Here is a 27,751-nt window from a genome sequence, read left to right as displayed (position 1 = left end):
TAGGGAAACAGGAAAAGTGATGCAAGGAAATGGCTGATGTCAGAAGCCAGCCCACTACACAAAGCCTGCAAAAAGCCAAGTTCAGAACCAGTGCAATTATGGAGTCTTCGCTCTGGTCACCAATGAAACTAATACTCTTAACAGGTATGTCAATTAAACAAACTTTATGTGTTTTAATGGGGATAAATGTTAACATTAACAAATATATTACCATCACTACAAGACTACTAAACCTATTTACTACAGGAAATATATGCGACACCACTACTGCTCCTAAAACCTCATCTTTAGGTTTCTAACAAACCCAGCTATGAAAACGTATACAGCAAAACAATATTTTCAAATGTTTTGTGTTTGTGTCCGTGCAGCATGGCTCTCCAGTGTGATGGACCCCTGCCGACTCGCTGACATTTGTAAATCTTGCCACAAACTTGCAACATGCAAGGCTTTGAACGACTCGAACGAGGCTTGCTTTTGCCACCATGGGTATACCGGAGATGGGACAACATTTTGCAATGGTAAATATCAATGCACAAACGTACTCATATGGTCACTGACTAGAGTAGTTCTAATGCTGAAAGAGTCTTGTGTATATGTCTTCAGGACATTTTAAGAATATTGTGTGAATACCATATTTACGAAGTCACTGGTAGGTTCTCTGATGATTAAAACACTAATAATAAGTAACTAATTTCATTTTTCATACGTCTCAGTGGAACCTCTAAAATATGGTATCAGATGAGCGGAAAGAGGTTAATGTTCCACAAAAGCCCATTTTAAATTTTTGGTGACAATCCACAACCACAAGCGAGTTGCCATTTTATCCATCAATACTGAAGTTAAATACAGTGGACTCTCTCAGGTCCACCTTTGTCACCTTTGCTGGTCAACCTTTTTTTGTTACTGCTTTGAATGAAAGTCTTCCTACTTTACATACAGTAACTTCTAATTTGATGTTCGACTTTATAGGTTCCACAAAGCAGTAATTTCGTCACGAATTACTGTGCAGCTAACCTTAAACTAATCCAACGGCAAGTAACTAATAACGAACTGTAAATAGGGAGGTGATTACTGTACTAGACAAACAACAGCTTCACTATTGGATGTTTTTGCAACATACCAATTCCAGTCCAATAGTACATCAAACAAAAATGCCAAGAAGAAATTAGCAAAATAAGTGCAAATGTAAAAATCCAAGCAGCCCTGTTGTTAATTATTACATATTATACCACAGCAAGAAGTTCAAACATTAACAACATAGACTAGTGTACAGTTTGCAAAGAAAACAGTCTCATTCATATCACGATAAATGCTGGCATTACACAAGCAGTCAACCAGTTACAGGAGCTTCAGCAACTCCTGCGTTTCATTTTCCATACAGTAAGAAACTGAAAGTAACTCAACTTAACAGGGTCCTAAATTGGGAATTTACCCCATTGACCTCAGTGCAAGGTGCCTAGTAATCATCAAGAAAATGTATTATCCAGTCTGTTTCTGTAATGTCATTGACTCCTTTTCACACCCCAAAAATCCCTCTTTTCAGCCAAGGAAAACATCAAGAGTTGCATAGAATTTGCTCATTTGTAAATTAAACTAAGAGAACTTTGAGTCAGTCAAGCCCAAACAATAAAACAACAAAACAAATAAACAAAATAAAATGCAGTTTGGATAAAATGTCCTTAACAATGGCATTTAAATATCTTGTCTTTGTATTGTATTCAATTAAATATAGGTTGAACATGATTTCCAAATCATTGTATTCTGTTTTTATTTATGTTTCCAACTTCATTGGAATTGGGGTTGTATTCCGATACCACCGCATCCCGTCTTTTACGATCACTGGGCTTTCGCTTGTCAACTCAAATGCGACCGGATAACACTCGTTACCGTGGTGACGACAACAAGAGTGGATGTCGCCGACTGTATTATAAGAACAAAATGGGGAAAAACGTGTGTTGGTGGTCACCGGTGCTCAGGAGCGGACATTCGTTTATGAAGCCGATCAAGCTAGTGCTAGCACTAACGGTTGTGCGTAAACATGCTGCTGTTCTGTCGAATCATGCTCTCAAGTTTTGGTGTGGATGAAGTAATTTAATTACAATAAAGTAATTTAATTACAGTAAATTAGCACCCATTATTTCTGTTATGTTATAATGTTTGTTTGACCTGACTGATTAGAATACATGACCTGACTAGAGCAGTGATTTCCAACCTTTATGGACCCAAGGAACATATTGTACAATTGAAAAATCTCACGGCACTTATATATATATAGATATATAGATATATCTATATATCTATATATATATATATGTATAGATATGTATATCTATATATATATATAGATATATATCTATATATATAGATATATATCTATATAGATATAGATATATATCTATATATAGATATAGATATATATCTATATATATATATATTTCTATATATATATATATATAGATATATCTATATATATATATGGCGCGTGGAACGACTGGTTAGCACGTCTGCCACACAGTTCTGAGGACCGGGGTTCCAATCTCGGTCCCGCCTATGTGGAGTTTGCATGTTCTCACCGTGCCTGCATGGGTTTTCTCTGGGTACTCCGATTTCCTCCCAGATCCCAGAAACTTCACACAGGCGGGGCCGGGGATTGAACCCGCGTCCTCAGAACTGTGGCGCTGACGCCCTAACCAGTCGTGCCGAGGTTTGGACTCTATTTAATGGATATTGTAGCTACACATGACCGTTATGGTGGTGATACTACAATACATCTAATGGAGGCCTAAGAGCACAGTACTGTAAATTCAGCTTTCCACCATAAAAACTGGCAGATGATTTTGACACGACAAGGGTTGAAAAAACGTTCCGTCTATTACAACTGAAACCTTCTTGCTGTGTTTTGTTATGTAAACAGAATAAATACATGTTTTTACTTTGATGATGCCCCAGATGAAACATGAAAGTGAGCATTCAGGCATGATGCTTTTGTAGGAGCGACTGCTAAAGCATCCTGTGCATGCTGCGAGGTATTTCCCTTTTGAATCCTAGTCACTTCTCATGAGAAGGCAGGATATCCCCTCTTGGACAACCTTTGTGCACAAAGTACAGATGAGAGGAAAGGCACAATATTTGTCATACATAGACACATGAAAACAACAGTGGAAATTCATACCAGGTCAGTTCCAGTAAACTGCGTGGGCATAGACAGGTCACTGAATTATTCCAGTCAGAGATTGGCTGTTAAATTAAAGTAGGATTAATTTAGTATTTAAAGTAGGATTAAACACACAACCCCAAAAGCTTGCAGAAAAAAGACGTTGCATGTAATTACAAACTGTATTCGTATGAAGGTGCCTCCGAGCCAAAACAAAAACTGTTTTGTATACAACTGAGTGAATCCTAAATTTACATAGTATCCAACCAATTTGATACATTTTATTTCCTGTGCTTGTGAGGCAGACATGATTCAGATTAAAATGGTGTGCGTTCTTTAGAGCAACAACAACAATATGAACTGGAAAGAACAAATTCATCACGCATACCAGAGCCAAATGCCAAAAGAAAGAAATGAAGAATGCTTGTCTCCTAACAGTCATAAAATAATAGCACAAAGTTAACTGGATAGGAGATGTCACCATGACGTCAAACGTTCTTCAAGGTGGCAAAAGCCGAAGTGTTCTCTGATGGCACGACGCAAAATCAAACCCTTCCATGTCTTTTCACTAAAGTAGAGCAATGGAGAATACTTTTTAAATGGCTTGAATGAATTATTTGCTTCTTGTGGGGTGGTAAATGAAGGGTTCTTCTCAACTCCTATAGTTTGAATATGTGAGATGTCAGTCGAAAAAAATATGCTCTGAAGGTAAATTGCATGGAAGGGAGACATAATTTACATTTCAACAAGTAATTTCATTAAAAAATAGACGTGGTAAAAATTCAGATTAATGTGATAACTGAGTGACTGACTAATTCAGGAGATAATTGCAACAAATATGAAATGCCTTAACCATAAACTAGTATATTACCATTATTTGTAAATTAGCCTAGCCTACTATTGAGTGGTACCTTTGGTGATTGATTGATTTACTATCTGATCGCTTGAGCTTGAGTTTTCTGTTGCTCGGATTAAAGACGTGTTCTTTTGACAGTGAACTGGACAGCGCACGCTGTACTCTCCTCAGCTAGGCATTTACTCAAACTAAACTAGCGGTAATGAAATCATTTCAGGCGGGTATATCTGGTTGCGCAACCCCAAACTCAACTAGTTTTTGGCATTGTTTTAGATAATGAACAATGTTTTTGACTCTCTTTACTACTCTACTACATAATCTCTCTCTCAACCAGCTGGTTCTCTTCAGGTTAGCGGTTGTCACTCATTTTCTGCCATCCGGAGGTATCCTTATGCCTGTTGTTTACAAACATTGTGAATTGGTCTATAGACATATTCAAAATCAGTCTACATTAATGAAAAATGTAGCTTTTCTTGAAACATCAAATTGGTACTATGTTGTTTTTTGTTGTCTTTTGTCACCAGCCAGTTGTCAGGCCAAGTGATTAACTGTCAAATCATGAAGAGGTGTTTTCCCAGGTAACAATAGTGCCCTTCTCTTCTTGGCACAGATGACAATGAATGCCAAAATGTGACGAACATTTGCGGCAACAAAGGCAACTGCACCAACACAATAGGCAGTTACTACTGTACGTGTTTGCCTGGATACTCTTCAACTGGAAAGGCCGAGTTCCAGACGAATGATGGCACCGAATGCATAGGTAATGGTCAATTATAAAAATTTTATTTCAATCATATGCAAGTATTTCAGGCGGCACGGCAGGCGACTGGTTAGCACATCCGCCTCACAGTTCTGAGGACCCGGGTTCAAATCCGGCCTCGTCTGTGTGGAGTTTGCATGTTCACCTGTGTCTGCGTGGGTTTTCTCCGGGTACTCCGGTTTCCTCCCACATCCCAAAAACATGCATGGTAGGTTAGTTGAAACTGCCCAACAAACAACAACATATGCATTGGGCCCTCCAGAAACGTTATTTGCTTTCTTCGCTGAAATGACTTCATGAATAAGCTGTTTGCTGAACAGACTTAGTGACTGTGTGTGCGTGTGCTACACCATAGGGATAGTGCTAATTTTGCCATATCCACTGCCAAAACAACAATAGAAACAGCTGCAACTTACCGCAAGGTGTTTTCTCAAATTAGAAGTGGGCTGAAATAGTTTGGGCAGTCACAATTTAAAGAGCTGCATGACAAAGCTGTTGTTTTTCAGAGTCTGGAAAGTAAACACACTCACGCGGCTGTTTTTTTTTTTCTCCCCAAAATGAGTCATTTTGATTGGCTCGCGAAGGCTACGTGCGTGGTCATTGTACTGCCTTGTGTCATCTGAGTGGCGCAACGGGCACCCAATGCGGAAGTCGAAGATGGAGTCTAAAAATAGATCCGCACACACAGGAATGGATAAATAAAAGTAGCGCACGGGATGTCGATCATTGTAACGGAGTAAAAGTATCAATCCTTCTTCACATAACTACTCAAGTAAAAGTAAAAAGTATGGTTCATTTAAAGTACTCAGACAAGTACAGTTTATGGAAAATGTTACTTGTGTAAATGTAACGGAGTAAATGTAGCACGTTACTACCCACCTCCGGCTATTTGGGATCTTAGTAAAAGATCGCAATCTTAGTAGTGGGCAAAATCCATGAGAGGGAACAATATAGCACTCGCTATATGGGATGTTAGCAAACCAGGTCCTTAGTGTTTTAGCATATTTGTCATTTTGTCGCTTTGACTGTGTTCCTGCCAAGTTTCCCTGTCATTTCCCTGCTGTGTGTACCCATCTGTCCAAGTTGCCAAAGAAACAGCAAAGCATTCATGTCCTATGAATCTCAAAGTTGTATAATTTGAAAATTTAAAAAAAAATGAACTCAGCTTTTCCCCAAAGGTATTGCAGTATGATTTCTGCAGCGGATTTGTTAGAGCCGCCTAGTTGCTGCATGGTGTTATTAAATCAAAGCATCACTGAGTGGTCGAAGCTCTGCAATACGTAACTATGTCAGTTATTTATTGTTTGCGCTTCTTTTCATATGGACTGAAACTATCAAGTGCTGCATTGCCGGTTATTAGTTGACTTTTGAGGTGCACATGCAGTCAGAGAGTGTGCTCTTTTCCTGTCATGTAGTTGATGTGCAAGAAAGAACATTAGTGCATGTTAGAAAATTACCCTGTGTCCTTGAACCAGAGTAGTTTTTAGTTATTATTAGCATAGTTCAAATAATTGATTGACTTAAAAAATGTCATAGAAATTGAAGATTAAGGTGATTACCACCCTAAATGGTAATTCCGAAAATTAGCCACAGCATTAATTAAAGTGTTATTCACTTTAACTGATGTTGTTATTTGTGACTTCCTTTGTATCCTTATGGTAATGTATTTGCAAATTACTGATTTACTTTCTCAAAGCGTGTGAAAGCAGTTGGACCGAACAGCTGTTAGGCGTTAGCTGCTGGAACTGTGTGTGAATGAGCAAACTGTTTTGTCATTCACTGAACTATGGAGGATAAACACGTCGGAGGTGCTTCTTCCCCGGGCCTTTCGCTTCCTCCCCATCTGCTGCTCTGAGAATTCACTTGAAAGGTTTGGCTCAATATGAAGCAAGAACAGCAACACCTTCATTACAATCGTGCAATATACACTCGGTAGTTCTCAGCCCACACACGTAATAGAAACATGTAGCCCACCTTAAAAGATATTATTACTTAAGATATCTCAAATGATATCAAGTTTTCAATTACAATGCTTAAATTTTATTATGTGTCATTACAATGTTTTGTGCTGGACTCTTCTCTATGTGCAGAATCTCCTTTAATCACATTGTGTTTGATTTAAAATGAAGGTAAGGTTTTTGTGTGCATTATTCAGACATTGATGAATGTGAGGCAATACAGGCCTGCGGACCGAACTCACACTGCCATAATACCAACGGATCTTTCTATTGCACTTGTCAGCGTGATTACATCCCAACTTCTGGCACTAAGCACTTTCATCCAGAACGAGGTGGAAGATGTAAAGGTCAGTTTAAGAAGGAAGAATACACATGCACACTCACCACATTCGCTGATATTTAGATGTATGCTCACTTTCACATTTTCAAATGTTGCCTGCAACCCACATTAGAAAATTCTCTGCAAACGGTCTTTATGCTATGCTTTTAGTGGAGGTCTGTCCATCTGATTTTGGTAATTGTTGTTTTTCAGATAATCCCCAAAAACATTGCCATGACAACATTGGGTGCATCACACAGACTGTTAATAGAACACTTGAATATGTGAGTACGCCCTCCTCACAATGACATGAGAAAGACTAGATAAACATGAAACTACATGTTCCACGAGGATGTCACACTGCAATATCTAGATCAAAAATTTGGAGACCTCATTTGCAATGTCCACAAGCAAAAACTAACAATGTTGGAGTGCATTGGAATGTTCTGTAGTTGAAAATGACTCAGACTATACACTTCATTAGGTACACCTGCACAATCTAATTAGATCTAATGCAAGAGCTAGATCGAATAACCTGCCTTTAAAAAGATAATGGTTCAATAAAATTTTATTTGTATGGTGTCTAATCACCCGACCCAACCAATTCCCAAGAGCACTTTGACAACTGTGTCTTCTCAAGAAAAAAAAGACAGTGACTTGCCCACTAGCACCTTGCGCAGGAAGATGACAGTTGCGATATCGAAACCTTCAACCCTCCTGTCATAAAGCCCTCCTTCTAAACCAAACTCACTATACCTGTACAGATTGCTAAAGCAATAATGGAACCAATAGTAATAACAGCATAAAGTAATGCTGGAATAGTAATCTACTGTCCTTTCACGATACCCACTGCTTGTATTACTACTGTAGCCACTCAAGACAAAGGTGAATCAATGAAAATCGCAAAAGGACAAAAGGATGAATAAAATGTTAAATAATGCGGTACCTTATAGTTCAACCACAATCTGTCCTGACTTTCAAAACAAATATTTCCATCTGAGAAAAATTGTTTTTTCATCCTGAATGCATTTTATTAACTGTACAGGCGCTGTTTTAAGTAACATATTAGCATTATTAATTTTCATACATTTTTATGCAGTGGTTAGCCAGTGTATTAGTGTTAAATACAGTAAAACACTTTCTCAAATTTTGTATTTTTAATTTGTTTCATTCACTCCACACATCTGAAAGCAACCACAAATGTAGTTTAAATCGTGATGCACACATACCTGTACAAGACTCTTTTTGATCACAAGTGACAAGCAGATAGCCTGTCCGTGGCTAGGTTGCAGTCTCTCACTGATCCTTCTTAATTAAACACCTTAACTTAAATAGCAAAAAGTGATAGACTCAACTGCTAGACACATAATATCCAATATAAATCCTTTGTTTACACAAAAATATGCTTGATAGAGGCTATGATTCTTATCAAGTCAACAGCAAAGGAGCAAAAACAGGAAGTAGAACCCTATCAAACCAAAACCAGTAACTTCTTCTTTTCCTTTCGGCTTGTCCCGTTAGGGGTCGCCACAGCGTGTCATCCTTTTCCATGTAAGCCTATCTCCTGCATCCTCTTCTCAAACACCAACTGCCCTCATGTCTTCCCTCACAACATCCATCAACCTTCTCTTTTGTATTCTTCTAGCTCTCTTTCCTGGCAGCTCCATACTCATCACCCTTCTACCAATATACCGTATTTTCACGACCATAAGGCGCACTTAAAAGTATGAAATTTTCTCCAAAATGGATGGTGCGCCTTATAATGCAGCGTGCCTTATGTGTGCACTGAGTTCCAAAATCTGTAAATGTTGTTGTGTGACTTTGATGAGCGCTCCGCTTGACTTACTCACTATCTCTCCTCTGGACGTGTCCAAACCATTGAAGTCTGCTCTCTCTAACTTTGTCTTCAAAACATCTAACCTTGGCCGTCCCTCTGATGAGATCATTTCTAATTTTATCCAACCTGGTCACTCCGAGAGGGAATCTCAACATCTTCTTTTCCGTCACCTCCAGCTCTGCTTCCTGTTGTCTCTTCAGTGCCACTGTCTCTAATCCGTAAATCATGGCTGGCCTCACCAATGTTTTATAAACTTTGCCCTTCATCCTAGCAGAGACTCTTCTGTCACATAACACACCTGACACCTTCCTCCACCTGTTCCAACCTGCTTGGACCCGTTTCTTCACTTCGTGACCACACTCACCATTGCTCTGGACTGTTGACCCCAAGTATTTAAAGTCCTCCATCTTTGCTATCTCTTCTCCCTGAAGCCTCATTCTTCCCCACCACCCCTCTCAGTCATGCACATATATTCTGTCTTACTTCGGCTAATTTTCATTCTTCTGCTTTCCAGTGCATGCCTCCATCTTTCTAACTGTTCCACCACCTGCTCCCTACTTTCACTGCAGATCACAATGTCATCTGCAAACATCATGGTCCATGGAGATTCCAGTCTATCCTCATCTGTCAGCCTATCCATCACCACTGCAAACAGGAAGGGGCTTAGGGCTGATCCCTGATGCAGTCCCACCTACACCTTAAAACTCCTCTGTCACACCTATAGCACACCTCACCACTGTTCTGCTCCCGTCATACATGTCCTGTACTATTCTAACATACTTCTCTGCCACTCCAGACTTCCGCATGCTGTTCCACAGTTCCTCTCTGGGTACTCTGTTATAGGCTTTCTCTACATCTACAAAGACACATTGTAGCTCCGTCTGGCATTCTCTGTACTTCTCCATCAACACCCTCAAGGCAAATAATGCATATCTGGTACTCTTTCTAGACATGAAACCATACGGTTGCTCGCAAATACTCACTTCTGTTCTGAGTCTAGCCTCCACTACTCTTTCCCATAACTTCATTGTGTTGCTCATCAACTTCATTCCTCTGTAGTTCCCACAGCTCTGTAAATCACCGTTGTTCTTAAAAATGGGCACTAACACACTTTTCCTCCATTCCTCAGGCATCTTCTCACCCGCTAAAATTCTGTTGAACAAGCTGGTCAAAAACTCCACAGCCACCTCTCCTCTCACCAGTAACTGAACCAACACATCACGTCTTGGCTACTGCCAATTATTATCACGGCACTACAACACTCTGTTGTTGTTGGAGTCTTTTGTGCTCAGAATATGAGTGCCCTTTATTCACTTCCGGTGGTTATCCTTCTTCTTCTTTACCATTGTCATCCTTTCAAACAAAGTGTCATAAAACGACAAAGGAAGTGGCTAAACACGTGTGTGCAGCATTAATGCTTTATGCTGGCTGAAATGAGGTCTATACTGACTCCAAACAGTTGTTTGAACTATGGGGCATATTTTTCAATAAAATCTTTGGTTCAAATTGTACAGTTTTTGGGGTGTTCGAACATCAAGGTCCCACTTAATTGTGCTTTAACATTGTTTGTTATTTTGATATTTGATGACATGATTTAGCTACACAAGATGGGTATATATTAGCAACATCTTTCAGTTTGAGGTGACATTACAGCAAATCAGGACCACAATAATAACAATGGTTATTACCTCTCTGACAGAACAAACCAAAACTCAGCTTTACTATCCTTGTTTTTGATACAAGTCTTATATTGGATCTCATCAGCTGAAGGTGAAGCAGTAGAAACCAATTTAATAAAAATAACCCACACGGATTTCTCTCTTAGTTCTTCTGTTTCTATTTTCTCCAGTCAAAAGAAATTGTCCCGCTGAATGGAATGTTATCTGCTTTTTTGTTGCCCTTTTAGATGAGCAACCTGACTGAGCCCCTAAGCTTATTGAATGAAATTGCTCAGCAGTCATCTGGGGATCTGACCTCGGTGGAAGTGATTGCGTACGTCGAGGCCTTGAGCCGGTCCACGTCATTGCTGGCCACAGGAGGAAAGGATCAGCCAGTCAAACTGGCTGTTGTCCACTCAACTCTCACAGTAATCCTCACACACTTGTTTCATTCTTCTCACTCACTGTTGTGACCATGACATCTCTTATCTTGCAGCATTTGTGGAAGCATGTGCACAAATTGTTGGAGGAATAAGACGTGAAAAATGCTCTTGTCCACAGAAATTAGTTAAAGCTGTAAACAACTTGGTGGAGAAGGATGAGCTGGTAGCATGGAGCAGGATTAAAGAGGAGCGCCGGGAACGAACCGTCACCAAGCTGCTGCATACTGTTGAAGAAAGTGCTCTCACTTTGGCTAACAGCCTCCAGACTCCCAATGAGCTTCAAATTAAAGATACACAAATGGGTAAGGTCATTAGTTACACGTTGAGTAGTGTTCACATTCAGTCATCATTATTATTGTCTCAACCCTCTTCCACAGAAATTAGACTGTTCACTTTTGATGCCAGTGAGAAAAAAGCCATGTTGTCGTCTACCATGGGAGGGGACCGCATGACTCTCACTCCAAAGATGAGACCAGGGGAGTTTTGTAATGGTGAGTCTAACCTCAGTTAAATGACAGAAAATGCTCGTTTATCAAATTATATTGTAACATGCTTGCAACTGCACTTGATGTTGAAATATTAGTAAGTTAGTAAGTTAGTAAGAGTTTAGTTCAAGCCTGTCAGGTCTTCCATGATAAGCAAGCAAGCTTTGCACGCTGTGAACAGAAAGGGGCTTCCCCTAACTGTTTCCACAAAATTGGAAGCAAAATTTCTAAGTAGATAAAGAATGAAGAGGCAGGGGAAAACCAGAAACGCATGGTGAGTGAATACTTTTGGCAGCGTAATGTATGTCCGTGGAGCTCGGTATCTGTCTGCCTGCGCCAGTGGTCTATTCTGCACCAGGACTGTGGTCTAAGCAGGCATAAGTTTTGATGAACTTTCTGCCACCAAATTGTCACTTCCCCAGGCACATTTCAAAGGACATTCCCTCTGCCTCACCGAATGCCTAACTTGGCGCAGAACAGTCTTTCAAATTCGCAAACACATGCAGTGAGACTTGTGCTTGCACAAAAATCAGGATACGACGGCATTTGTGCCTCGCCACAGAAACGCCATCTACAAAAATAGAGCACATAGATTTTTCACCATTTCAAGATGTCCTGATTTTTTTGGGAGCGTGGCTAAAACAGCGCCCAATGACGGACTTCTGCATTTGGCATTAGTTGCCCCTCCCCCACTATACAAGAACTTCAAGTGGCTTATTTTGCATCAGTGGTTATCTGGTGCAATTGCGAGTTACTTAGGTATTGTTACTCGGCCCATTTCTACCACGACAACATGCATTTGTCTAGCTAGTTATGCCTCCACCACAAAAATGTTTCCTCTCTGGATGCCACAAATTACATGTAGCCCTCAAAGGTAGTACTCACAAAACCGTTGAACCCTCAATTCACTGGGGAAAAGAAACCCAAACCGATTGTCGTAGGAACGCGCCCTCAAAACGCTTCAGTAGGCACAGCGACTGGATCCCGTAGCGTCGAAGCGGCAGCCCGGTGGCCTTGAGCAGGCAGGACCCGTGGCGTTGAGCAGGCAGGACCCGTGGCGTTGAGCAGGCAGGACCCGTGGCTTTGAAAGAGTAAATCCGTTCGCGTTGAAAACAGTCAAAAATCCGTTCGCGTTGAAAACAGTCAAAAATCCATTCGCGTCGAAAAAACCAGGTCCAGACCCCCAAAAAAAACTCTCCTTTCCCCGCCGCATCTCCCGCTCTTACTCCCCATGACCCATCTCCTTCCCCCAATCCCATTGGACGCACCACCCCTTCAATCAATCATTAAAACAAAAAAAATCCTGAAATGTTCACAGACCCCTCGGAACACAGGACACCCCAGTATCCATCCACACAAAGAACCAAACAAACTTTTAACTAGTTTTCACAACAGCAATTCAAACAAATACAGTTCAACACATTTTAGTCAGTACACTACATACAGAACACCTCAGTGTTCCCAAGCTAGGAGGTGAGGCCGTGGACAAGCCCTCTGCCCATATGCCAAGAGAAGCCCCAGAAGCCTGTTAGCTCGTGAACTAGCTGCTGGCTAGCCCTCACAATGACCTGATATATTCCAGCCATCGGAGGCTTTAAGCGAATAGATTTTCGTGCCTCAAATATGTGTAGATGTGTTGTCATGACAAATTTTCTAGACAAAGTAGACTGACCACACTCCACTATGTTGACTACACTACACTAGATTGAGATGTCAAGACATGTTATAAATATACCACATTTGTAATATGACCTGTGCTCCACAGACAACTATGAATCCAACACGAGTTACAGACCACAACCTGGATCGATGAAATAATCAACAAAATAGGCGTCTCAGTATGTTGTTAATATAATATTGAAAGATGTAGTCAATCAATCATGAAAGGGAAATACAGAAACATGTTAGAGATAGCGGACAAAAAATATATAGAACATGTTGCGACCTTACAAATCTCATTATCATGAAATTTGACACTCCTTGTCGGTCAGCAAAGAATGAGGTTTGACCGTTGCCATTCGTTTGCTCAACTTGTGTTGTCCATCAGAGAGCGTGTCAGTGGTGTTTGTGCGATATGACAGCATGGGAGACATCCTGAAGCCGAGCATCGACCCGGGTGTCACTGACTACTCGCGCTATGCAGAAACGGGGGAAATCACTGTCAACTCCCAAGTGGTGGCAGCCGCCGTCAAACCTGCTGACGTCTACCAGCTTGACCATGTCATCTTCACTCTGAGGCACGTTGAGGTAAAGATGAATGGGCATGCTGTCTTTCATTCAATTTGCTGCGGCTGCAAAATTGCAGTGCAGGACCTTTTGGGAGGGAGTTCCCCTTAATATCTGGTCATTCTGCTGCAGTAAGCATCTTTGCACACTATACCTTACTAACACATTGCTTCCCAGTTGAGTTTTATTCAGTTTGAAATATTGGCTCCAAAACACCAATAAGCATCATAACTACTGTGAGACTTCCTTCTGTTGTGTCAATTACACTAGTTTCCTAAGTAACATATTGGCTCTTATGAAGGAGTATTAGAGCTATACTGAAAAGACAAAAAAAGATTAAAAGGGGCCGTTTTTTATTCTAAAAATGTTCTCATTTTACAGAAAATCGAAATGCATGGTTGTAGATGACCACATTTTATCTCACCAGGAAATTTTCTCATAACATTCCAACTTAAGTCTCATGATATCCCTGCTTTATTGTCATAAAAATGACGGCTTTTGTGGCTCATGACATTAGGACATTGTTCTCTTAGTAGTTCCACTTCTTGTAATATTATGGCTTTATTCTTGTAATTACAACGCTAGTTTCATAATTTTGAATTAATAAATCGTTTTATTTAATGTTTTTCTTTCAGTCTATTTCTTATACTATACGACATTGTAGAATCTAGTGAGCACCAAACATCTGGCTGAATGTAGTGCACTGTAATGTATAAAAGTACAAGGTTTGCTAAAATGTTTCAGCTTAAGACCAAAGGTACAGCAATAGAATGTGGTAACACTGAAACACACATATGAATTTGAATCCAATTTTAATTCAAATCTAAAATGAGTATACTTGCTTGGGAATCAATAACTTTCTTTAACTCAGACAATTGACTACAAAATTAAAAACTGACTGGTACCCATTTGGCTCCCGACCTTACATTTAGGCACAGAGTCACGTAAGGTGAAGATTCTGAGACTAACAAACTTTAAGGTAGTTCATTTATTTCTTCCCAAAACATACATGAATATTCTTTTTGTTGACAGTTATTTAACATGTAGTTTGTGACATTTAATATAGGCAAACTGATGCTACAAATTGGGGCAGCACGGTGGCCGACTGGTGAGAGCGTCAGCCTCACAGTTCTGAGGACCAGGGTTCAATCCCCGGCCCCGCCTGTGTGGAGTTTGCATGTTCTCCCCGTGCCTGTGTGGGTTTTCTCCGGGCACTCCGCTTTCCTCCCACATCCCAAAAACATGCATTTATTGGAGACTCTAAATTGCCCTTGGGTGTGACTGTGAGTGCGAATGGTTGTTTGTGTCATGAACGGAACAGAGGATAGGACCCAAAAATGCACGACTCCAAAACAAATTGACAGTTTCCAAAAAGAGAGGTTTAATAGACGGGCATAGGTCGGTACACAGGCAGGCAATCCAAGAGAGGCAACAGTATCCAAAAACATGAGGCAAAGAGACAAGGTCGATAATCGGAACAGGGTCAAGTCTTACTGTGAATCTATGACGTGGAAACAAGGAATGCTGGAACGCGACGACAAGGTACAACGAACTGGCAACGAGAGGAAATGAGACACGAGGTTATATACAAGGGGTAATTAGGGTGAACGAGGCACAGGTGATGAAGATGCTCACATGAGCAGGTGTGTGTGAAACAGGGGGTGAAGACAAAACCCGGAACACACACACATATGACAGTACCCCCCCCCCCTTAACGGCCGGCCCCAGACGGCCCTGGGGCCCCTGGATGCGCAACGTGGAAGTCCCGAATGAGCGAATCATCCACGATAAACGCAGACGGTACCCAGGAACGCTCCTCAGGCCCATAGCCCTCCCAGTCCACCAGATATTGAAACCCCCTGCCCCTCCGACGAGATGACAACAGCCGCTTCACAGAGAAGACAGGGCCCCCATCCACAAACCGGGGGGGAGGAGGGGGCCTGGAAGGCGGGACCAGAGGGGACTCCCGGGCTGGCTTGAGTAGGCTGACGTGAAAAGTAGGGTGGACCCGCATAGACCTTGGGAGCCTCAGCTTCACGGTGACAGGGTTGATTATTTTTGTGATGGGGAAGGGCCCAACGAACCTGGGAGCGAGCTTCTTGGACTCCACCCGGAGTGGAATATGTTTGGTCGAAAGCCAAACTCGCTGACCCACTTTGTAGTTCAGGGCCGGTGTCCTCCGACGGTCAGCAGCGGCTTTGTAGGACCGTCCCTGGCGCAGCAGCATCTGGCGGGCTCGCTCCCAGGTCCTCCTGCAGCGTCTCACCAAGGTTAATGCCGCTGGAACTGTGGATTCTGGGGCTATGGCAGGAAACAGAGATGGTTGGTAACCATGCACAACGTGAAAAGGCGATAGACCAGTGGATGCAGAGGGGAGGGAATTGTGGGAGAATTCGACCCAAACCAGTTTCTGAGACCAGGATCGCGGCTCCTGTGAAGCGAGACATCGGAGCCCCGTCTCCAGGTCCTGGTTCAGCCTCTCGGTTTGGCCGTTGGTTTCAGGATGAAACCCGGATGACAGACTGACGGTAGCACCTATGAGTTTACAAAACTCCTTCCAAAATTGCGAAATGAATTGGGGACCCCTATCAGACACCACATTCTTGGGGAAACCATGGAACTTAAAAACCTGATTAATCATTAGCTCGGCAGTGTCTTTAGCTGAGGGGAGTTTTGGAAGTGCAATGAAGTGCGCCATCTTAGAGAACCTGTCAACAACTGTAAGAATGGTGGTATTGCCTTTAGAGGCAGGTAATCCTGTAACAAAGTCTACGGAAATGTCTGACCAAGGACGTTGTGGTATTGGCAGGGGTCGCAACTCCCCAGAAGGACGTTGATGAGAGGCCTTGTTAGCAGCACATACCTGGCAAGCATTGACGTAATCGCTAACATCCCTCCTAACATTAGGCCACCAAAAGCGCTGTTCGACCACCGATAGCGTCTTGGCAATGCCTGGGTGACATACCGTTCGGTTCGTGTGAGCCCAGTGGATGACTTTTCCCCTTAAGGTCGGAACCACATAAAGCCTGTTCTCGGGGCAATCTTCAGGGCTAGGAGTGTCTTTCAGAGCCCCTTCAACCGCAGTCTCAATGTCCCAAACAAAAGCGGAAATGAAGCATGACTTAGGCAAAATAGTCTTAGGGTCGGACAAAGAACTCTCCTCGGAGAAAATGCGTGACAAAGCATCTGGCTTACCATTTTTAGAACCCGGTCGGTATGATAACGTAAAATTAAATCTAGAGAAGAAAAGAGCCCATCTAGCCTGCCTCGCATTTAATCTTTTGGCAGTTTTAATATATTCAAGGTTCTTGTGATCTGTCCATACTAAAAACGGAGTATGTGCCCCCTCTAGCCAGTGCCTCCACTCCATCAAAGCCACCTTGACTGCCAACAGTTCACGGTCGCCAATGTCATAATTTTTTTCAGCTGGGGTCAATTTTTTGGAGAGAAACGCACAAGGATGTAACTTCTCATCCTTGAGAGACTTCTGGGAGAGCACTGCTCCTATTCCGGCATCAGACGCATCGACTTCTACCACAAACTGCTGTTTGAGATCTGGCAAAGTAAGGATGGGAGCGGAGGTAAAGCTCGACTTAAGTTTTTGAAAAGCTGCATGACAAAGCGGGTTCCATACAAAAGGTTTGTGTGGCGAGGTAAGATCATGCAAAGGAGAGGCTATAGAACTGAAATTCCTGATGAATTTCCTGTAGAAGTTTGCGAACCCTAAGAACCTTTGTACATCTTTGCGTGACGTGGGAGTAGGCCAATTAATAACGGCACTGACTTTGCAAGGGTCCATCTTGACTTCACCTTGAGCCAGGACGAAACCCAGAAAAGAAACGGACGCCTGGTGGAACTCACATTTCTCAGCCTTGACATAGAGTTGATTCTGCAGTAACTGCTGCAAAACAGAGCGGACATGAATAATGTGAGTCTCCTCATCCGGGGAGAATATCAGAATATCATCTAAATAAACAAAAACATAAACATTCAACATGTCGCGCAGGACATCGTTGACAAGGTTCTGGAAAACAGCTGGAGCGTTAGTAAGCCCAAAAGGCATTACCAAATATTCATAATGTCCCGTTGGTGTGTTGAATGCTGTTTTCCATTCATCCCCCTCCCTTATCCTGACTAGATGATATGCATTTCTTAAGTCCAGTTTTGTGAAAATCTTGGCTCCCTCCAGGAACTCAAAGGCGGTGGAGATGAGAGGAAGAGGGTACCTGTTTTTTACCGTGATCTCATTGAGACCCCGGTAATCGATACAGGGTCGCAGGGTCTTGTCTTTCTTGTCCACGAAGAAAAATCCTGCTCCCGCAGGGGATGAAGATGGGCGAATGATCCCGGCTGCCAGTGATTCTTCTACGTATTCCTTCATGGCCTTGTGTTCCGGCCCTGAAAGAGAGAACAACCTCCCTCGTGGGGGTGTGGTTCCAGGCAGCAAGTCAATAGCACAGTCATAAGGTCTGTGGGGTGGAAGGGATTTGGCCTTGGACTTGGAAAAAACATCTTTAATATCCTGATAACAGGTGGGCACTTGCGATAAATCAGGATCCGCAGATGGGGTCTGTGGAGTGTCCTTAGAAACATGACCCTGAACATCACGTGGCGGCTTGAAACAGTTTCGGGCGCAATTGCTGCCCCATGACATAACCTGCCCAGAGGACCAGTCAATGTGGGGGTTATGTAATTTCAACCATGGGTTTCCTAAGATAACGTCATGATTTATGGCGTCAAAAACATGAAAACTAATACGTTCCGAGTGAGAATCAGGGAATGTCAATGTGAGTGTTTGGGTGCGGTGAGTGATCTTGCCCATAAAACTGCCGTCTGCAGCATAGGTGTTGCGGTGGCGTTTTATTCCAAAGGTTCTAAGGTGCATACGTCTAACAAGGATGGAGTTGAGTAAGTTTGCATCAGAACCAGAGTCAATTAAAACAGGTGTATGAATTTCTTGATCAGGAGAGCATAGTGTCACTTTAGGAAGAACCCGTGTAGGGTCTTCCTTAATGAAATTCAGACTCACCTCTCCCGTGCCCTGGCTACCGGCACCGGCAACTTTGACGTGACAGTTGCTCACGGAATGACCCAACTGACCGCAGTAGAAGCACCGCCCTTCCCTCAGCCGGCGTTGACGTTCCTCAGGGGAGAGACGGAACCTGCCCAGTTGCATGGGCTCATCCGTGGTGACGCTAGCCAGTGGATTGAGACTGGCAGCAGGGAATCTGCCTTGGTTTGGCTTGTCACCGAGGCTCGTCCTCCAAGCGCGTGGTGATGCATCCCTCCGCCGATCTCCATCCAGCTCGCGATCCAAAAGCCTTCTGTCGATCTTGAGGGCGAGAGCGATGAGAGTGTCCAAGTCGGTTGGCAGGTCTAGCGGGACTAAATGATCCTTGACGGCGGGGGATAGTCCTTGAAAAAAGGCATCGAGTAGCGCCCGATTATTCCAATGAGTCTCAGCTGCTAGAATGCGAAACTCAATCGCGTAATCTGACACCCTGCGCTTGCCTTGTTGTAAGGTGACAAGGGAGCGAGCTGCCTCACGATCAGGAGTGGAAAATTGAAAAATTTGCTCCATAGTCTTGACGAAAAAAGACCATGAATGACACGCGGCGGAATTGCGGCTCCATTCAGCAGTAGCCCACGCCTCCGCACGACCAGTCAGGTGGGAAATGACGAATGCGATCTTTGCCCGCTCGGTGGGGAAGGCGGCTGCCTGCAGTTCAAAGTGGAGTTCGCACTGCGTGATGAACGGCTTAATGTTCCCAGATTCTCCAGAGAACCTCTCCGGTCGAGAGAGCTGTGGGCAGACAGCAGCAGCGGAGGTGGCAGGTGGCTGCATGGTGACTACTTCACACGGAAATACCGTGGCAGTACTGGGTGTGGTGCCAACTGGTTCCTTCTCTTGAAAAAATTTCAAAAGAAGTTCAAACTGCGAGGCCACCTGCCTCATCATATTGTCCTGATTCCTTGACAGTCCCTCTAGATGAAGGTGGAGGGCGGCAATCTGCTCATCCTGCTTCGCGAGGCGTTGACCCTGCGCTTGAAGGGCTTTGCGCACCGGGTCTGAGTCTGCTGGGTCCATGTTCTGGCCAGTTCGTTCTGTCATGAACGGAACAGAGGATAGGACCCAAAAATGCACGACTCCAAAACAAATTGACAGTTTCCAAAAAGAGAGGTTTAATAGACGGGCATAGGTCGGTACACAGGCAGGCAATCCAAGAGAGGCAACAGTATCCAAAAACATGAGGCAAAGAGACAAGGTCGATAATCGGAACAGGGTCAAGTCTTACTGTGAATCTATGACGTGGAAACAAGGAATGCTGGAACGCGACGACAAGGTACAACGAACTGGCAACGAGAGGAAATGAGACACGAGGTTATATACAAGGGGTAATTAGGGTGAACGAGGCACAGGTGATGAAGATGCTCACATGAGCAGGTGTGTGTGAAACAGGGGGTGAAGACAAAACCCGGAACACACACACATATGACAGTTTGTTTGTATGTGCCCTGTGATTGGCTGGCAACCAGTTCAGGGTGTACCCTGCCTCCTCCTGACAGCTGGGATAGGCTCCAGCATGCCCGCGACCCTAGTGAGGAGAAGCGGCTCAGAAAATGGATGGATGGATGGATGCTACAAATTGCATCTTGTTGACATTTAGATGAATTCGTTTTTTTTGTTGTTGTCCCCCCCCCCCTCTACTGTTGGTTGTGAAGAATTGTGTTCCAAATTTAATACAGAGCTCCATCTAACTGGATCTTTTGTTTCCTTTACTCCCCCAAAGCCCGTCGACCTTAAAGCCGACGTGACCAAGTGTGCCTTCTGGGAGTACACAAACGACAGCCTGCAGGGTCACTGGGCCACGCACGGCTGCAAGACCGTGCACGTCGACAGCAATGCAACCACGTGCACCTGTAATCACCTGACACACTTTGCGATCCTCATGTCCTCGGGGCGAGCCAATGTAAGGTTTCATCTGTTTATTATAAAATCTCATGTCCATAGTACGTTGTACTCGAAATATCAGTTTCGGGGTTTGGTAATTGTTGGAGCACTGTAACGCTGGTTAATACAACAGCATATTATCCACAGGAGTTCATTCTTGGTTGTTTCACCTTTAATACAAAATGATTGTTCCCTTCTGATTCTTCTGAAGAAGACTTTTGTATTAAAAGAGAAAACACAAATCAAACAGTGAACACAAATTTTTTTTCTCTTTGCTTGTCAGTTCGTCGCCCATCAAACCGTCCTGACCCGCATCACCCAGCTGGGGATGATCATCTCCCTCATCTGTCTGTCCATGTGCATTTTCACCTTCTGGTTCTTCAGCGGGATCCAGAGCACCAGGACCACCATTCACAAGAACCTGTGCTGCAGTCTATTCATGGCTGAGTTCATCTTCCTGGTGGGGATCAACATGAATTCGCATAAGGTGACGACAAACAACTCACTTTGTTCACTAACAGCAGCCTTTCCTTAACCTTTTAAACCACGCACCCTCCAGTAACCTGGCATAGATGGCAACCCCACTAGAAATAGTAACAAAAAGGTGATTAAATGTATGCAATTATGCAAACAAGATCAAAATAGAAGATGGAAAAAATAAAGAAATAGCTATTACAATGTAGGCGCACACAGCTCAATTGCTGTTTTTTCGGCAGGCAGTGTGACAGTAGCTGAGGTGCATTTTGGATGCTAGTTATGTTTCATAATGAAATTGTTTGTATTAAAATTTTGTAGAGGAAAATCTTTTCAACCATTTCATTTTGCGAAACAAAGTATAACAGACTGTCATTACACTCTCAATCTTGTGCATCTAATGGAGGGCACTCACGCACACTGTGCCGTGCACCCGCTACATTTTGGGAATCCACGCTGCACTCCGGACCGGTCGCCAATCTATCACTGGGCCCATCAAGAGACAGACAACCGTTCTCACATTCAGCACATTCTCACACTCACATTCACACCGTCTGAGTGGAAATTGAACAAACGCTGTACTGTCAGGTGAATAAGCGACTATACAGTCATTGACTCTGTTGGGAAGCTCTGTTCTAAAACTCAGTACTGTACAGTGAAACCTCGGGAGTTGAACAACTGCAGATTGTATAGTTCTGAATAGCCCTTTAAAGTCGCAGAAAATGTTGAAAGAAATGTTATTTTTACTCACATTTTTACATTGAGCTTCATCCTGCTTGTGTTTGTATTTACAGGCACAGTATGTCCTATTACCGTAATTTCTCGTGTAAAATGCGCATTTTTCCCCCCCGAAAAATTGTCATAAGTCAATAGTTCGCATTATACATAGGTATAGGGGAAAATGAAAAAAAACTTTCACATTTTATAAATGCATGCCGCCATCTAGAGGTTATGAAAAAGCTGTACACCAGGGGGGGGTCTAACTCAAATTCACGGTGGGCCATAGTTAAAAACTGGGACAACGTCGCGGGCCAAACTCATATTTAATGAAAAATCACTGCGATGTGCATGTTTCCCTTCTCTCCAGAAATGTAGAGTTAAAGTTTATCATATGACAACAAACTTCAATTTTGCTTAAACACTGCATCTGCAATAAACCAACTTTAATATTATAAACACGAGAAATTTAATTTGCGATAAACGACATCAGTGGTATTTGTCTGTTGTTTTGTATTTAAATAGATAACGTTAATTCTTCCGTCTCTCCATCTTCTATTTATCTATCTCCAACTATCTTTCTTTTTGATGTAAATCTTTTTTCTAAGGCCAACAACAAAACAACTCCAAAAAGTAAGAATGTCCTTCAATAAAAATCCAAACTTCAAACTATTAACAGTCCTTGCCTTGGAGTTGATAAAGGGCATTAAAAAAAAAATTATTAATTCAATTATGTTATATTCTTTGTTACAGCCTTGTTGCTCTGCACTCTACAAACAGGCCTGTCTTTTACTTTAGTGAACAGACAATCTGCCTCCCACCTGTCTTGGAAGTTAACCGTTTTCCATCCTTCGTTTGGCCATTTTTGGGAAGGGGAAGTATAAATTTGCTCGAGGATACTGGTAGCATAGTTCCTAACGACTGCAACAGAAAGGGAAGGGGCGCTGCCGGTCTAGACTGATTGGCCAACACACTAGCAAAGCATTCTGGGTTTTGTAATATTAGTGGCTCATTTGCTATATACTAGCGGCCCAGCTCTAATACACATTTGATATGGTCTTGCGGGCCAAATATAATTACATTGTGGGCCAAATTTGGCCCCCAGCCCTGAGTTTGACATATATGCTGTACACTTTCATTCCAATGTCACCGCCACCTAGAGGTTATGAAAAAAGTGTACACTTTCATTCTAATATGCCGCCACCAAGTGGTTATAAAAAAGGTGTAGCCTACACTTTCATTCCAATATGACAGGGGTACATATGACTGCATATACTGTATGTACAGTTGTGCTCATAAGTTTACATACCCTGGCAGAATTTGTGATATATTGTTCTTTTTTTTAAATTTGACTAAACAACAACCATCATTCATTTCTTTATGGTTATGTTTTTTTTTTTTTTTAATGATAATGCTTTTCTGAAATGCTTGACAGTTTAATTTGAATCTCATTAAAATAAAATTAAATGTGTTTCGCCTAGCCCTGCATGTTTTCCTTAAAGAATTGTAGCCATCTTACAAATTCTGCCTGGGTAATCGAACATATGAGCACAACTGTGTGTTTTCTCATTTACTAAATAAAAGTAAGGCTGTGAATTTCAAAATAAGAGCACAAAATAAAAAAAAAGTATTACATTTTCAAATAAAGTGCTTAACTTCAGAATAATTCTTTGAAAAAATACTTCATGTTTTGATCATATTGGTAGGAGCAAAATCATTCATTCTGTTTTCCAGAATTTTTAGGTCAACATTGGGGGTGCGCATTATACATGGGTGCACTTTATGCACGAGAAATTACGTACTTGTGAGATTTTTTTTGGTTTGTCAGAGACAATTGTGTCACATGACTCTGTTTCACCAAACCAAAGTAACTACTTGTGACGTTTCACTCCACCAATCAAATTGAGCCAGGCAGTCACATGACCGCACACAGTCTCCGCGGCCCCACACTGAAGCAAAGTTTAGTAACATGGCAGGTATCTATAGTTACCTTACAGAAAGGCTCCAGCTCACTCTTGACCTGAGTGAGGATAAGAGGTACTGTACATATGGATAGATGGACTACAAAAAAAAGAGAATGGATAGATGGATGGATTTGATTATATTTCTTTGATCCCTTAATTGGAAAAATTAATAATCGACCAAAGCCTCAGATAATTCAAGATGCGATTAACCAACACACCCAAATTCAAAATAATTTCTTTTTAAACATATATATGACATTAGGTAAGAAAGAGTACATTTTATGATGATTCGTGTGAAATAATTTCAATGATTTCTGATGGAGACAAATACGTTTACGGTTCTGAACAAATCAGTGGTCGAGCAGCATCCTGTGAAGGATTATGATCGGTCTCAGGGGTTTCACTGATTATTATATTTGAACACTTCATACACATTAGTTACTGGGGGTGAACTCACAAGGGGACTTTTTAAAGGTTGAAATAAAGTCAAGGAAGGAATAAAAAATAAACGCGCTAATGTCCCTCCGTAGGGTGTTTGCAATGAGGGCAATGATGTTATTTCCTTTAAGTCATGATTTAACACGCCATTCAAAATTTAGTCTCATATTCAACTCTGTGTGCAAAACAGAGTTTTGCAGATATTAAATTGACCTCATTTCTTTTTAAAATTTGTATTTGTCATTTTTATTGTTTCGTTATACAGCGGTATAATTAAAGTTTTATGGTTACTTGGTTGTAGTGCAGGAAATGTGTGGGATAACATGAAAATCAACATTTAGCAACACTTTTATGTTTTTCAGGTCATTCAAATGGACTTTCAGATGAAATATTCTCCCTCTCTCTCTCTTTGTTTCCTGGCAGCTCTTTTGCTCAGTTATTGCAGGGCTGCTGCACTATTTCTTCCTGGCGGCCTTTGCCTGGATGTGCATCGAGGGCATCCATCTGTACTTAATAGTGGTTGGCGTCATCTACAACAAAGGCTTCCTGCACCGTAACTTTTACATCTTTGGTTATGGAAGCCCGGCAGTGGTCGTGGCCATCTCAGCCACGCTGGGTTCCAAGTATTATGGCACTGATAAAATGTGAGCATGTATATTTTATTATTTTATTTGATGACGCACATAACAAAGAAGAAAGTGCAAAGGTAAATGTTTGCACAAAGACCTTCACTAAAATTCAAATGACACTCTTTTTTTTTTTCTCTAGGGAAAAAATACATGGCTGGTTGGGACAGAAAGAAAGTAGAAGATGGTTACAGTAGATAGCCTGATTTAAAATAATTAATTGAAATTAATTAGTGGCAAAAAAATTATAAAAAAAGAAAGATACAGTAAATACATGTCTGCTGTTGATTATTTCTAAATGGACTTTTAGGTTATACAGAACATATTTCTTTCTGAAGAAGTGCATGTACTGTATATTTGCATTTGGGGCAGAAGTGTTGAGTGCTGACCAAAGAAGGCTCTATTGATTCAGATCAGGAGAGATAGAAGCCGAGGTTTCAATGATAAAAGGCAGGCAAAATTCAATTAATCAAGATTCCTCAGTGGGCCATCTTGCTTTTGTATTTTAGGTGTTGGCTGAGCACAGAGAACCACTTCATATGGAGTTTCATTGGACCCGCCTGTTTGATCATCCTGGTAAGTTATCCAAGCAGGTAGCAAGGAAGCAGAAATTACGATGTGATTGTTTTAATCTCCCCTCAGGTGAATCTGCTGGCTTTTGGAGTGATCATCTACAAAGTCTACCGACACACAGTGTTGAAGAAGCCTGAAATAAGCCACTATGAGAACATCAGGTGCGATTAGTAATACTTGGCTAGGCTTGTGTTGTCCGTCTCAGGTGTTGTTGTCACAATGTGTCAAATAGCAATCAGCGTGATCGTGTCGGTTGTGGCTGGTCAGGTCGTGCGCCCGTGGAGCCATAGCGCTGCTCTTTGTGCTGGGCGCCACCTGGGCCTTCGGAGTGCTGCACATCCTCTACGAGAGCACGCTCACTGCGTATCTGTTCACCATCACCAACGCCTTCCAGGGCATGTTCATCTTCATCTTCCTCTGTGTGCTCTCCCGAAAGGTGATGTTGTCACATGGATTCATTCAACTTCCATTTGTGTAACACGCACAGACTATGAAAGCCTATTCAAACACTTCAAGCAGAAATTTAACCAAAAGTACTCTATCCCCATAAGCTCACGAACTGGACCAGCAGCTGAGATATACAAAATTCGTTTTTTGTTTTTGTTGCTGTTGTTTTTTTAACTTTTTAAAATATTACCCCTACCCTTTAATCTTATGGCCCAATTTTAAGGAATCATTCTTTTGCACAATTCGAAATGAGCCTGGTGAATTCTAGCATAATCTATTCTAGAACATTCTAATCAAACCTTAATTTGGAATATTATTGGATATGCATGTGTTGAGAAATATTTGGGACATATAACTTTCTGTAAAATAAAAATAAGGAAAAATGCTTCATAGAAATTCTCAAAGCAACTTCTTAGAATATTTTGCCACTTTCTTTTCAATCCCCAACAGAATATGTTTGTTCAACTAATACAATTCTCAACAGTTGGGCATGATTTAATCTTAACTTGAAAAAAACTTGCTGCATGTTGACAGCAGCCATGTTTTCTATAAAATGTGCCTCTTAGTTTGTTTTCTTTTTTAGCAATTCAAAGTAAGCATTTTAATGATTACCTCACTTACTGACTTATCATATTTACAATCTTCAGACAGCTTTCCGATAGAAGGGTGATAATACTAATTTTTTGGGGATAATGTTCAAAATATAGAAACTCTTTATGGCCCATGAACTATATAAGGTGACTTAAAAGGAGGTTCTAAATACACCCAGAACCACCTACTTTTTCCAGCCAATAAAAAATATGATTGATGAATGAATTAGAGAGATAGATAGATAGATAGATAGATAGATAGATAGATAGATAGATAGATAGATAGATAGATAGATAGATAGATAGATAGATAGATAGATAGATAGATAGATAGATAGATAGATAGATAGATAGAGAGAGAGAGAGAGAGAGAGAGAGAGAGAGAGAGTAGATATGAATGAGTCTCCTGTAAAATTTAAAACTGACAAAGTATTTAATTTACAAATATGTTTATTATTGTGGTAGTTGCAGTTTGCATTGCTGTACAAATCTTTTTATGATTTTGCCACTCCTAGTGTAAAGGCGAAATATGACTGACAATTGTGTAATTGTTTTTTTTGTTATTGTTTTTTTTGTTTTTGTTTTTTTCAGATTCAAGAGGAGTACTACAGGCTTTTCAAAAATGTGCCATGTTGTTTTGAATGCCTGAGATGAATTTACGATGCCAATATCTACTATTCCATAATACTGATGTTAAGTGAATGTGAACAGTCATTTTAAAATCTCTTAATCTATACATTGTGTCTGTTTATCTTTTGTTTGTTTCGGATTCCAATGCATGTAATGGACAATGTCCTTTCACAAAACCATTTCTTCTCAGAGTAACTCAACAATCAACATACTTTTACCTATAATTTTCTGTTTTAATTTAATACCTGTTGTACTCTAAATAACATAACAGACTTGCACTTGACCTTCTTTATGTCTCAATGTTAATTTAATAATGAAAATAAATTAAGCGAAAAAATCCTGCTTCGCCAATCTCCATTTATTGTGTGCTGAAATGCTCTCAACTACTGTTAAGTGCGCTTTAAGAGAGAAACGTAGTCAATGGCTCCCTCTAGTGGATAAAATGAACCCTCAAAGGCAAACATCAAAGCAAACATTTCTATCTGTCCTTCAGCTACTTTGTGACAAATGTCTAGTCATTTTGATAACAATCAGATCAATATTCAAGCAATTAGATTGTGACTGTGTGTCAAAAAAAAATTCCCCAGCAATTTGTCTTCCTTTGCCAATTTTCATTAGTAGTGGATCATACAAACTTCATATAA

At 41.5% G+C, this 27,751-nt stretch overlaps 1 protein-coding gene across 3 annotated transcripts; it reads left to right on the top strand.

The window, feature by feature from the left end:
• Positions 1-27,446, top strand: adgrl4 (adhesion G protein-coupled receptor L4). 3 transcript variants are annotated; one of them, XM_061779850.1, is made up of 16 exons: positions 1-144; positions 369-518; positions 4,621-4,770; positions 6,926-7,075; positions 7,261-7,331; positions 10,791-10,970; positions 11,104-11,287; positions 11,363-11,476; positions 13,518-13,717; positions 20,488-20,667; positions 20,932-21,135; positions 24,665-24,885; positions 25,377-25,443; positions 25,510-25,601; positions 25,708-25,876; positions 27,069-27,446. In XM_061779850.1, the coding sequence occupies exons 1-16, from the start codon at positions 30-32 to the stop codon at positions 27,129-27,131; spliced, it is 2,310 nt and encodes a 769-aa protein (XP_061635834.1). In that variant the 5' UTR covers positions 1-29; the 3' UTR covers positions 27,132-27,446. The 3 variants fall into 3 exon arrangements, 1 of the variants encoding a protein (XP_061635834.1); XR_009789422.1 differs by lacking the exons at positions 25,708-25,876; positions 27,069-27,446 and having other exon boundaries at positions 24,604-25,443; positions 25,510-25,591; XR_009789423.1 differs by lacking the exons at positions 25,510-25,601; positions 25,708-25,876; positions 27,069-27,446 and having other exon boundaries at positions 24,604-24,885.
• Positions 27,447-27,751: the final 305 nt, after the last annotated feature.

The sequence above is a fragment of the Phyllopteryx taeniolatus genome, chromosome 7 (assembly GCF_024500385.1).
Source record: "Phyllopteryx taeniolatus isolate TA_2022b chromosome 7, UOR_Ptae_1.2, whole genome shotgun sequence".
NCBI classification, from domain to species: domain Eukaryota; kingdom Metazoa; phylum Chordata; class Actinopteri; order Syngnathiformes; family Syngnathidae; genus Phyllopteryx; species Phyllopteryx taeniolatus.
The sequence above is the reverse complement of the archived record's forward strand: the minus strand, read 5'-3'. Positions and strand labels throughout refer to the sequence as shown.

Bases quoted from the DNA above. Each gene is read 5' to 3' on its own strand.
- adgrl4 (XM_061779850.1), top strand. From the start codon at position 30: ATGGCTGATGTCAGAAGCCAGCCCACTACACAAAGCCTGCAAAAAGCC. The intron at 11,288-11,362 runs GTAAGGTCATTA...CCTCTTCCACAG, and splicing joins AATTAAAGATACACAAATGG to AAATTAGACTGTTCACTTTT. The intron at 25,877-27,068 runs GTGATGTTGTCA...TGTTTTTTTCAG, and splicing joins TCTGTGTGCTCTCCCGAAAG to ATTCAAGAGGAGTACTACAG.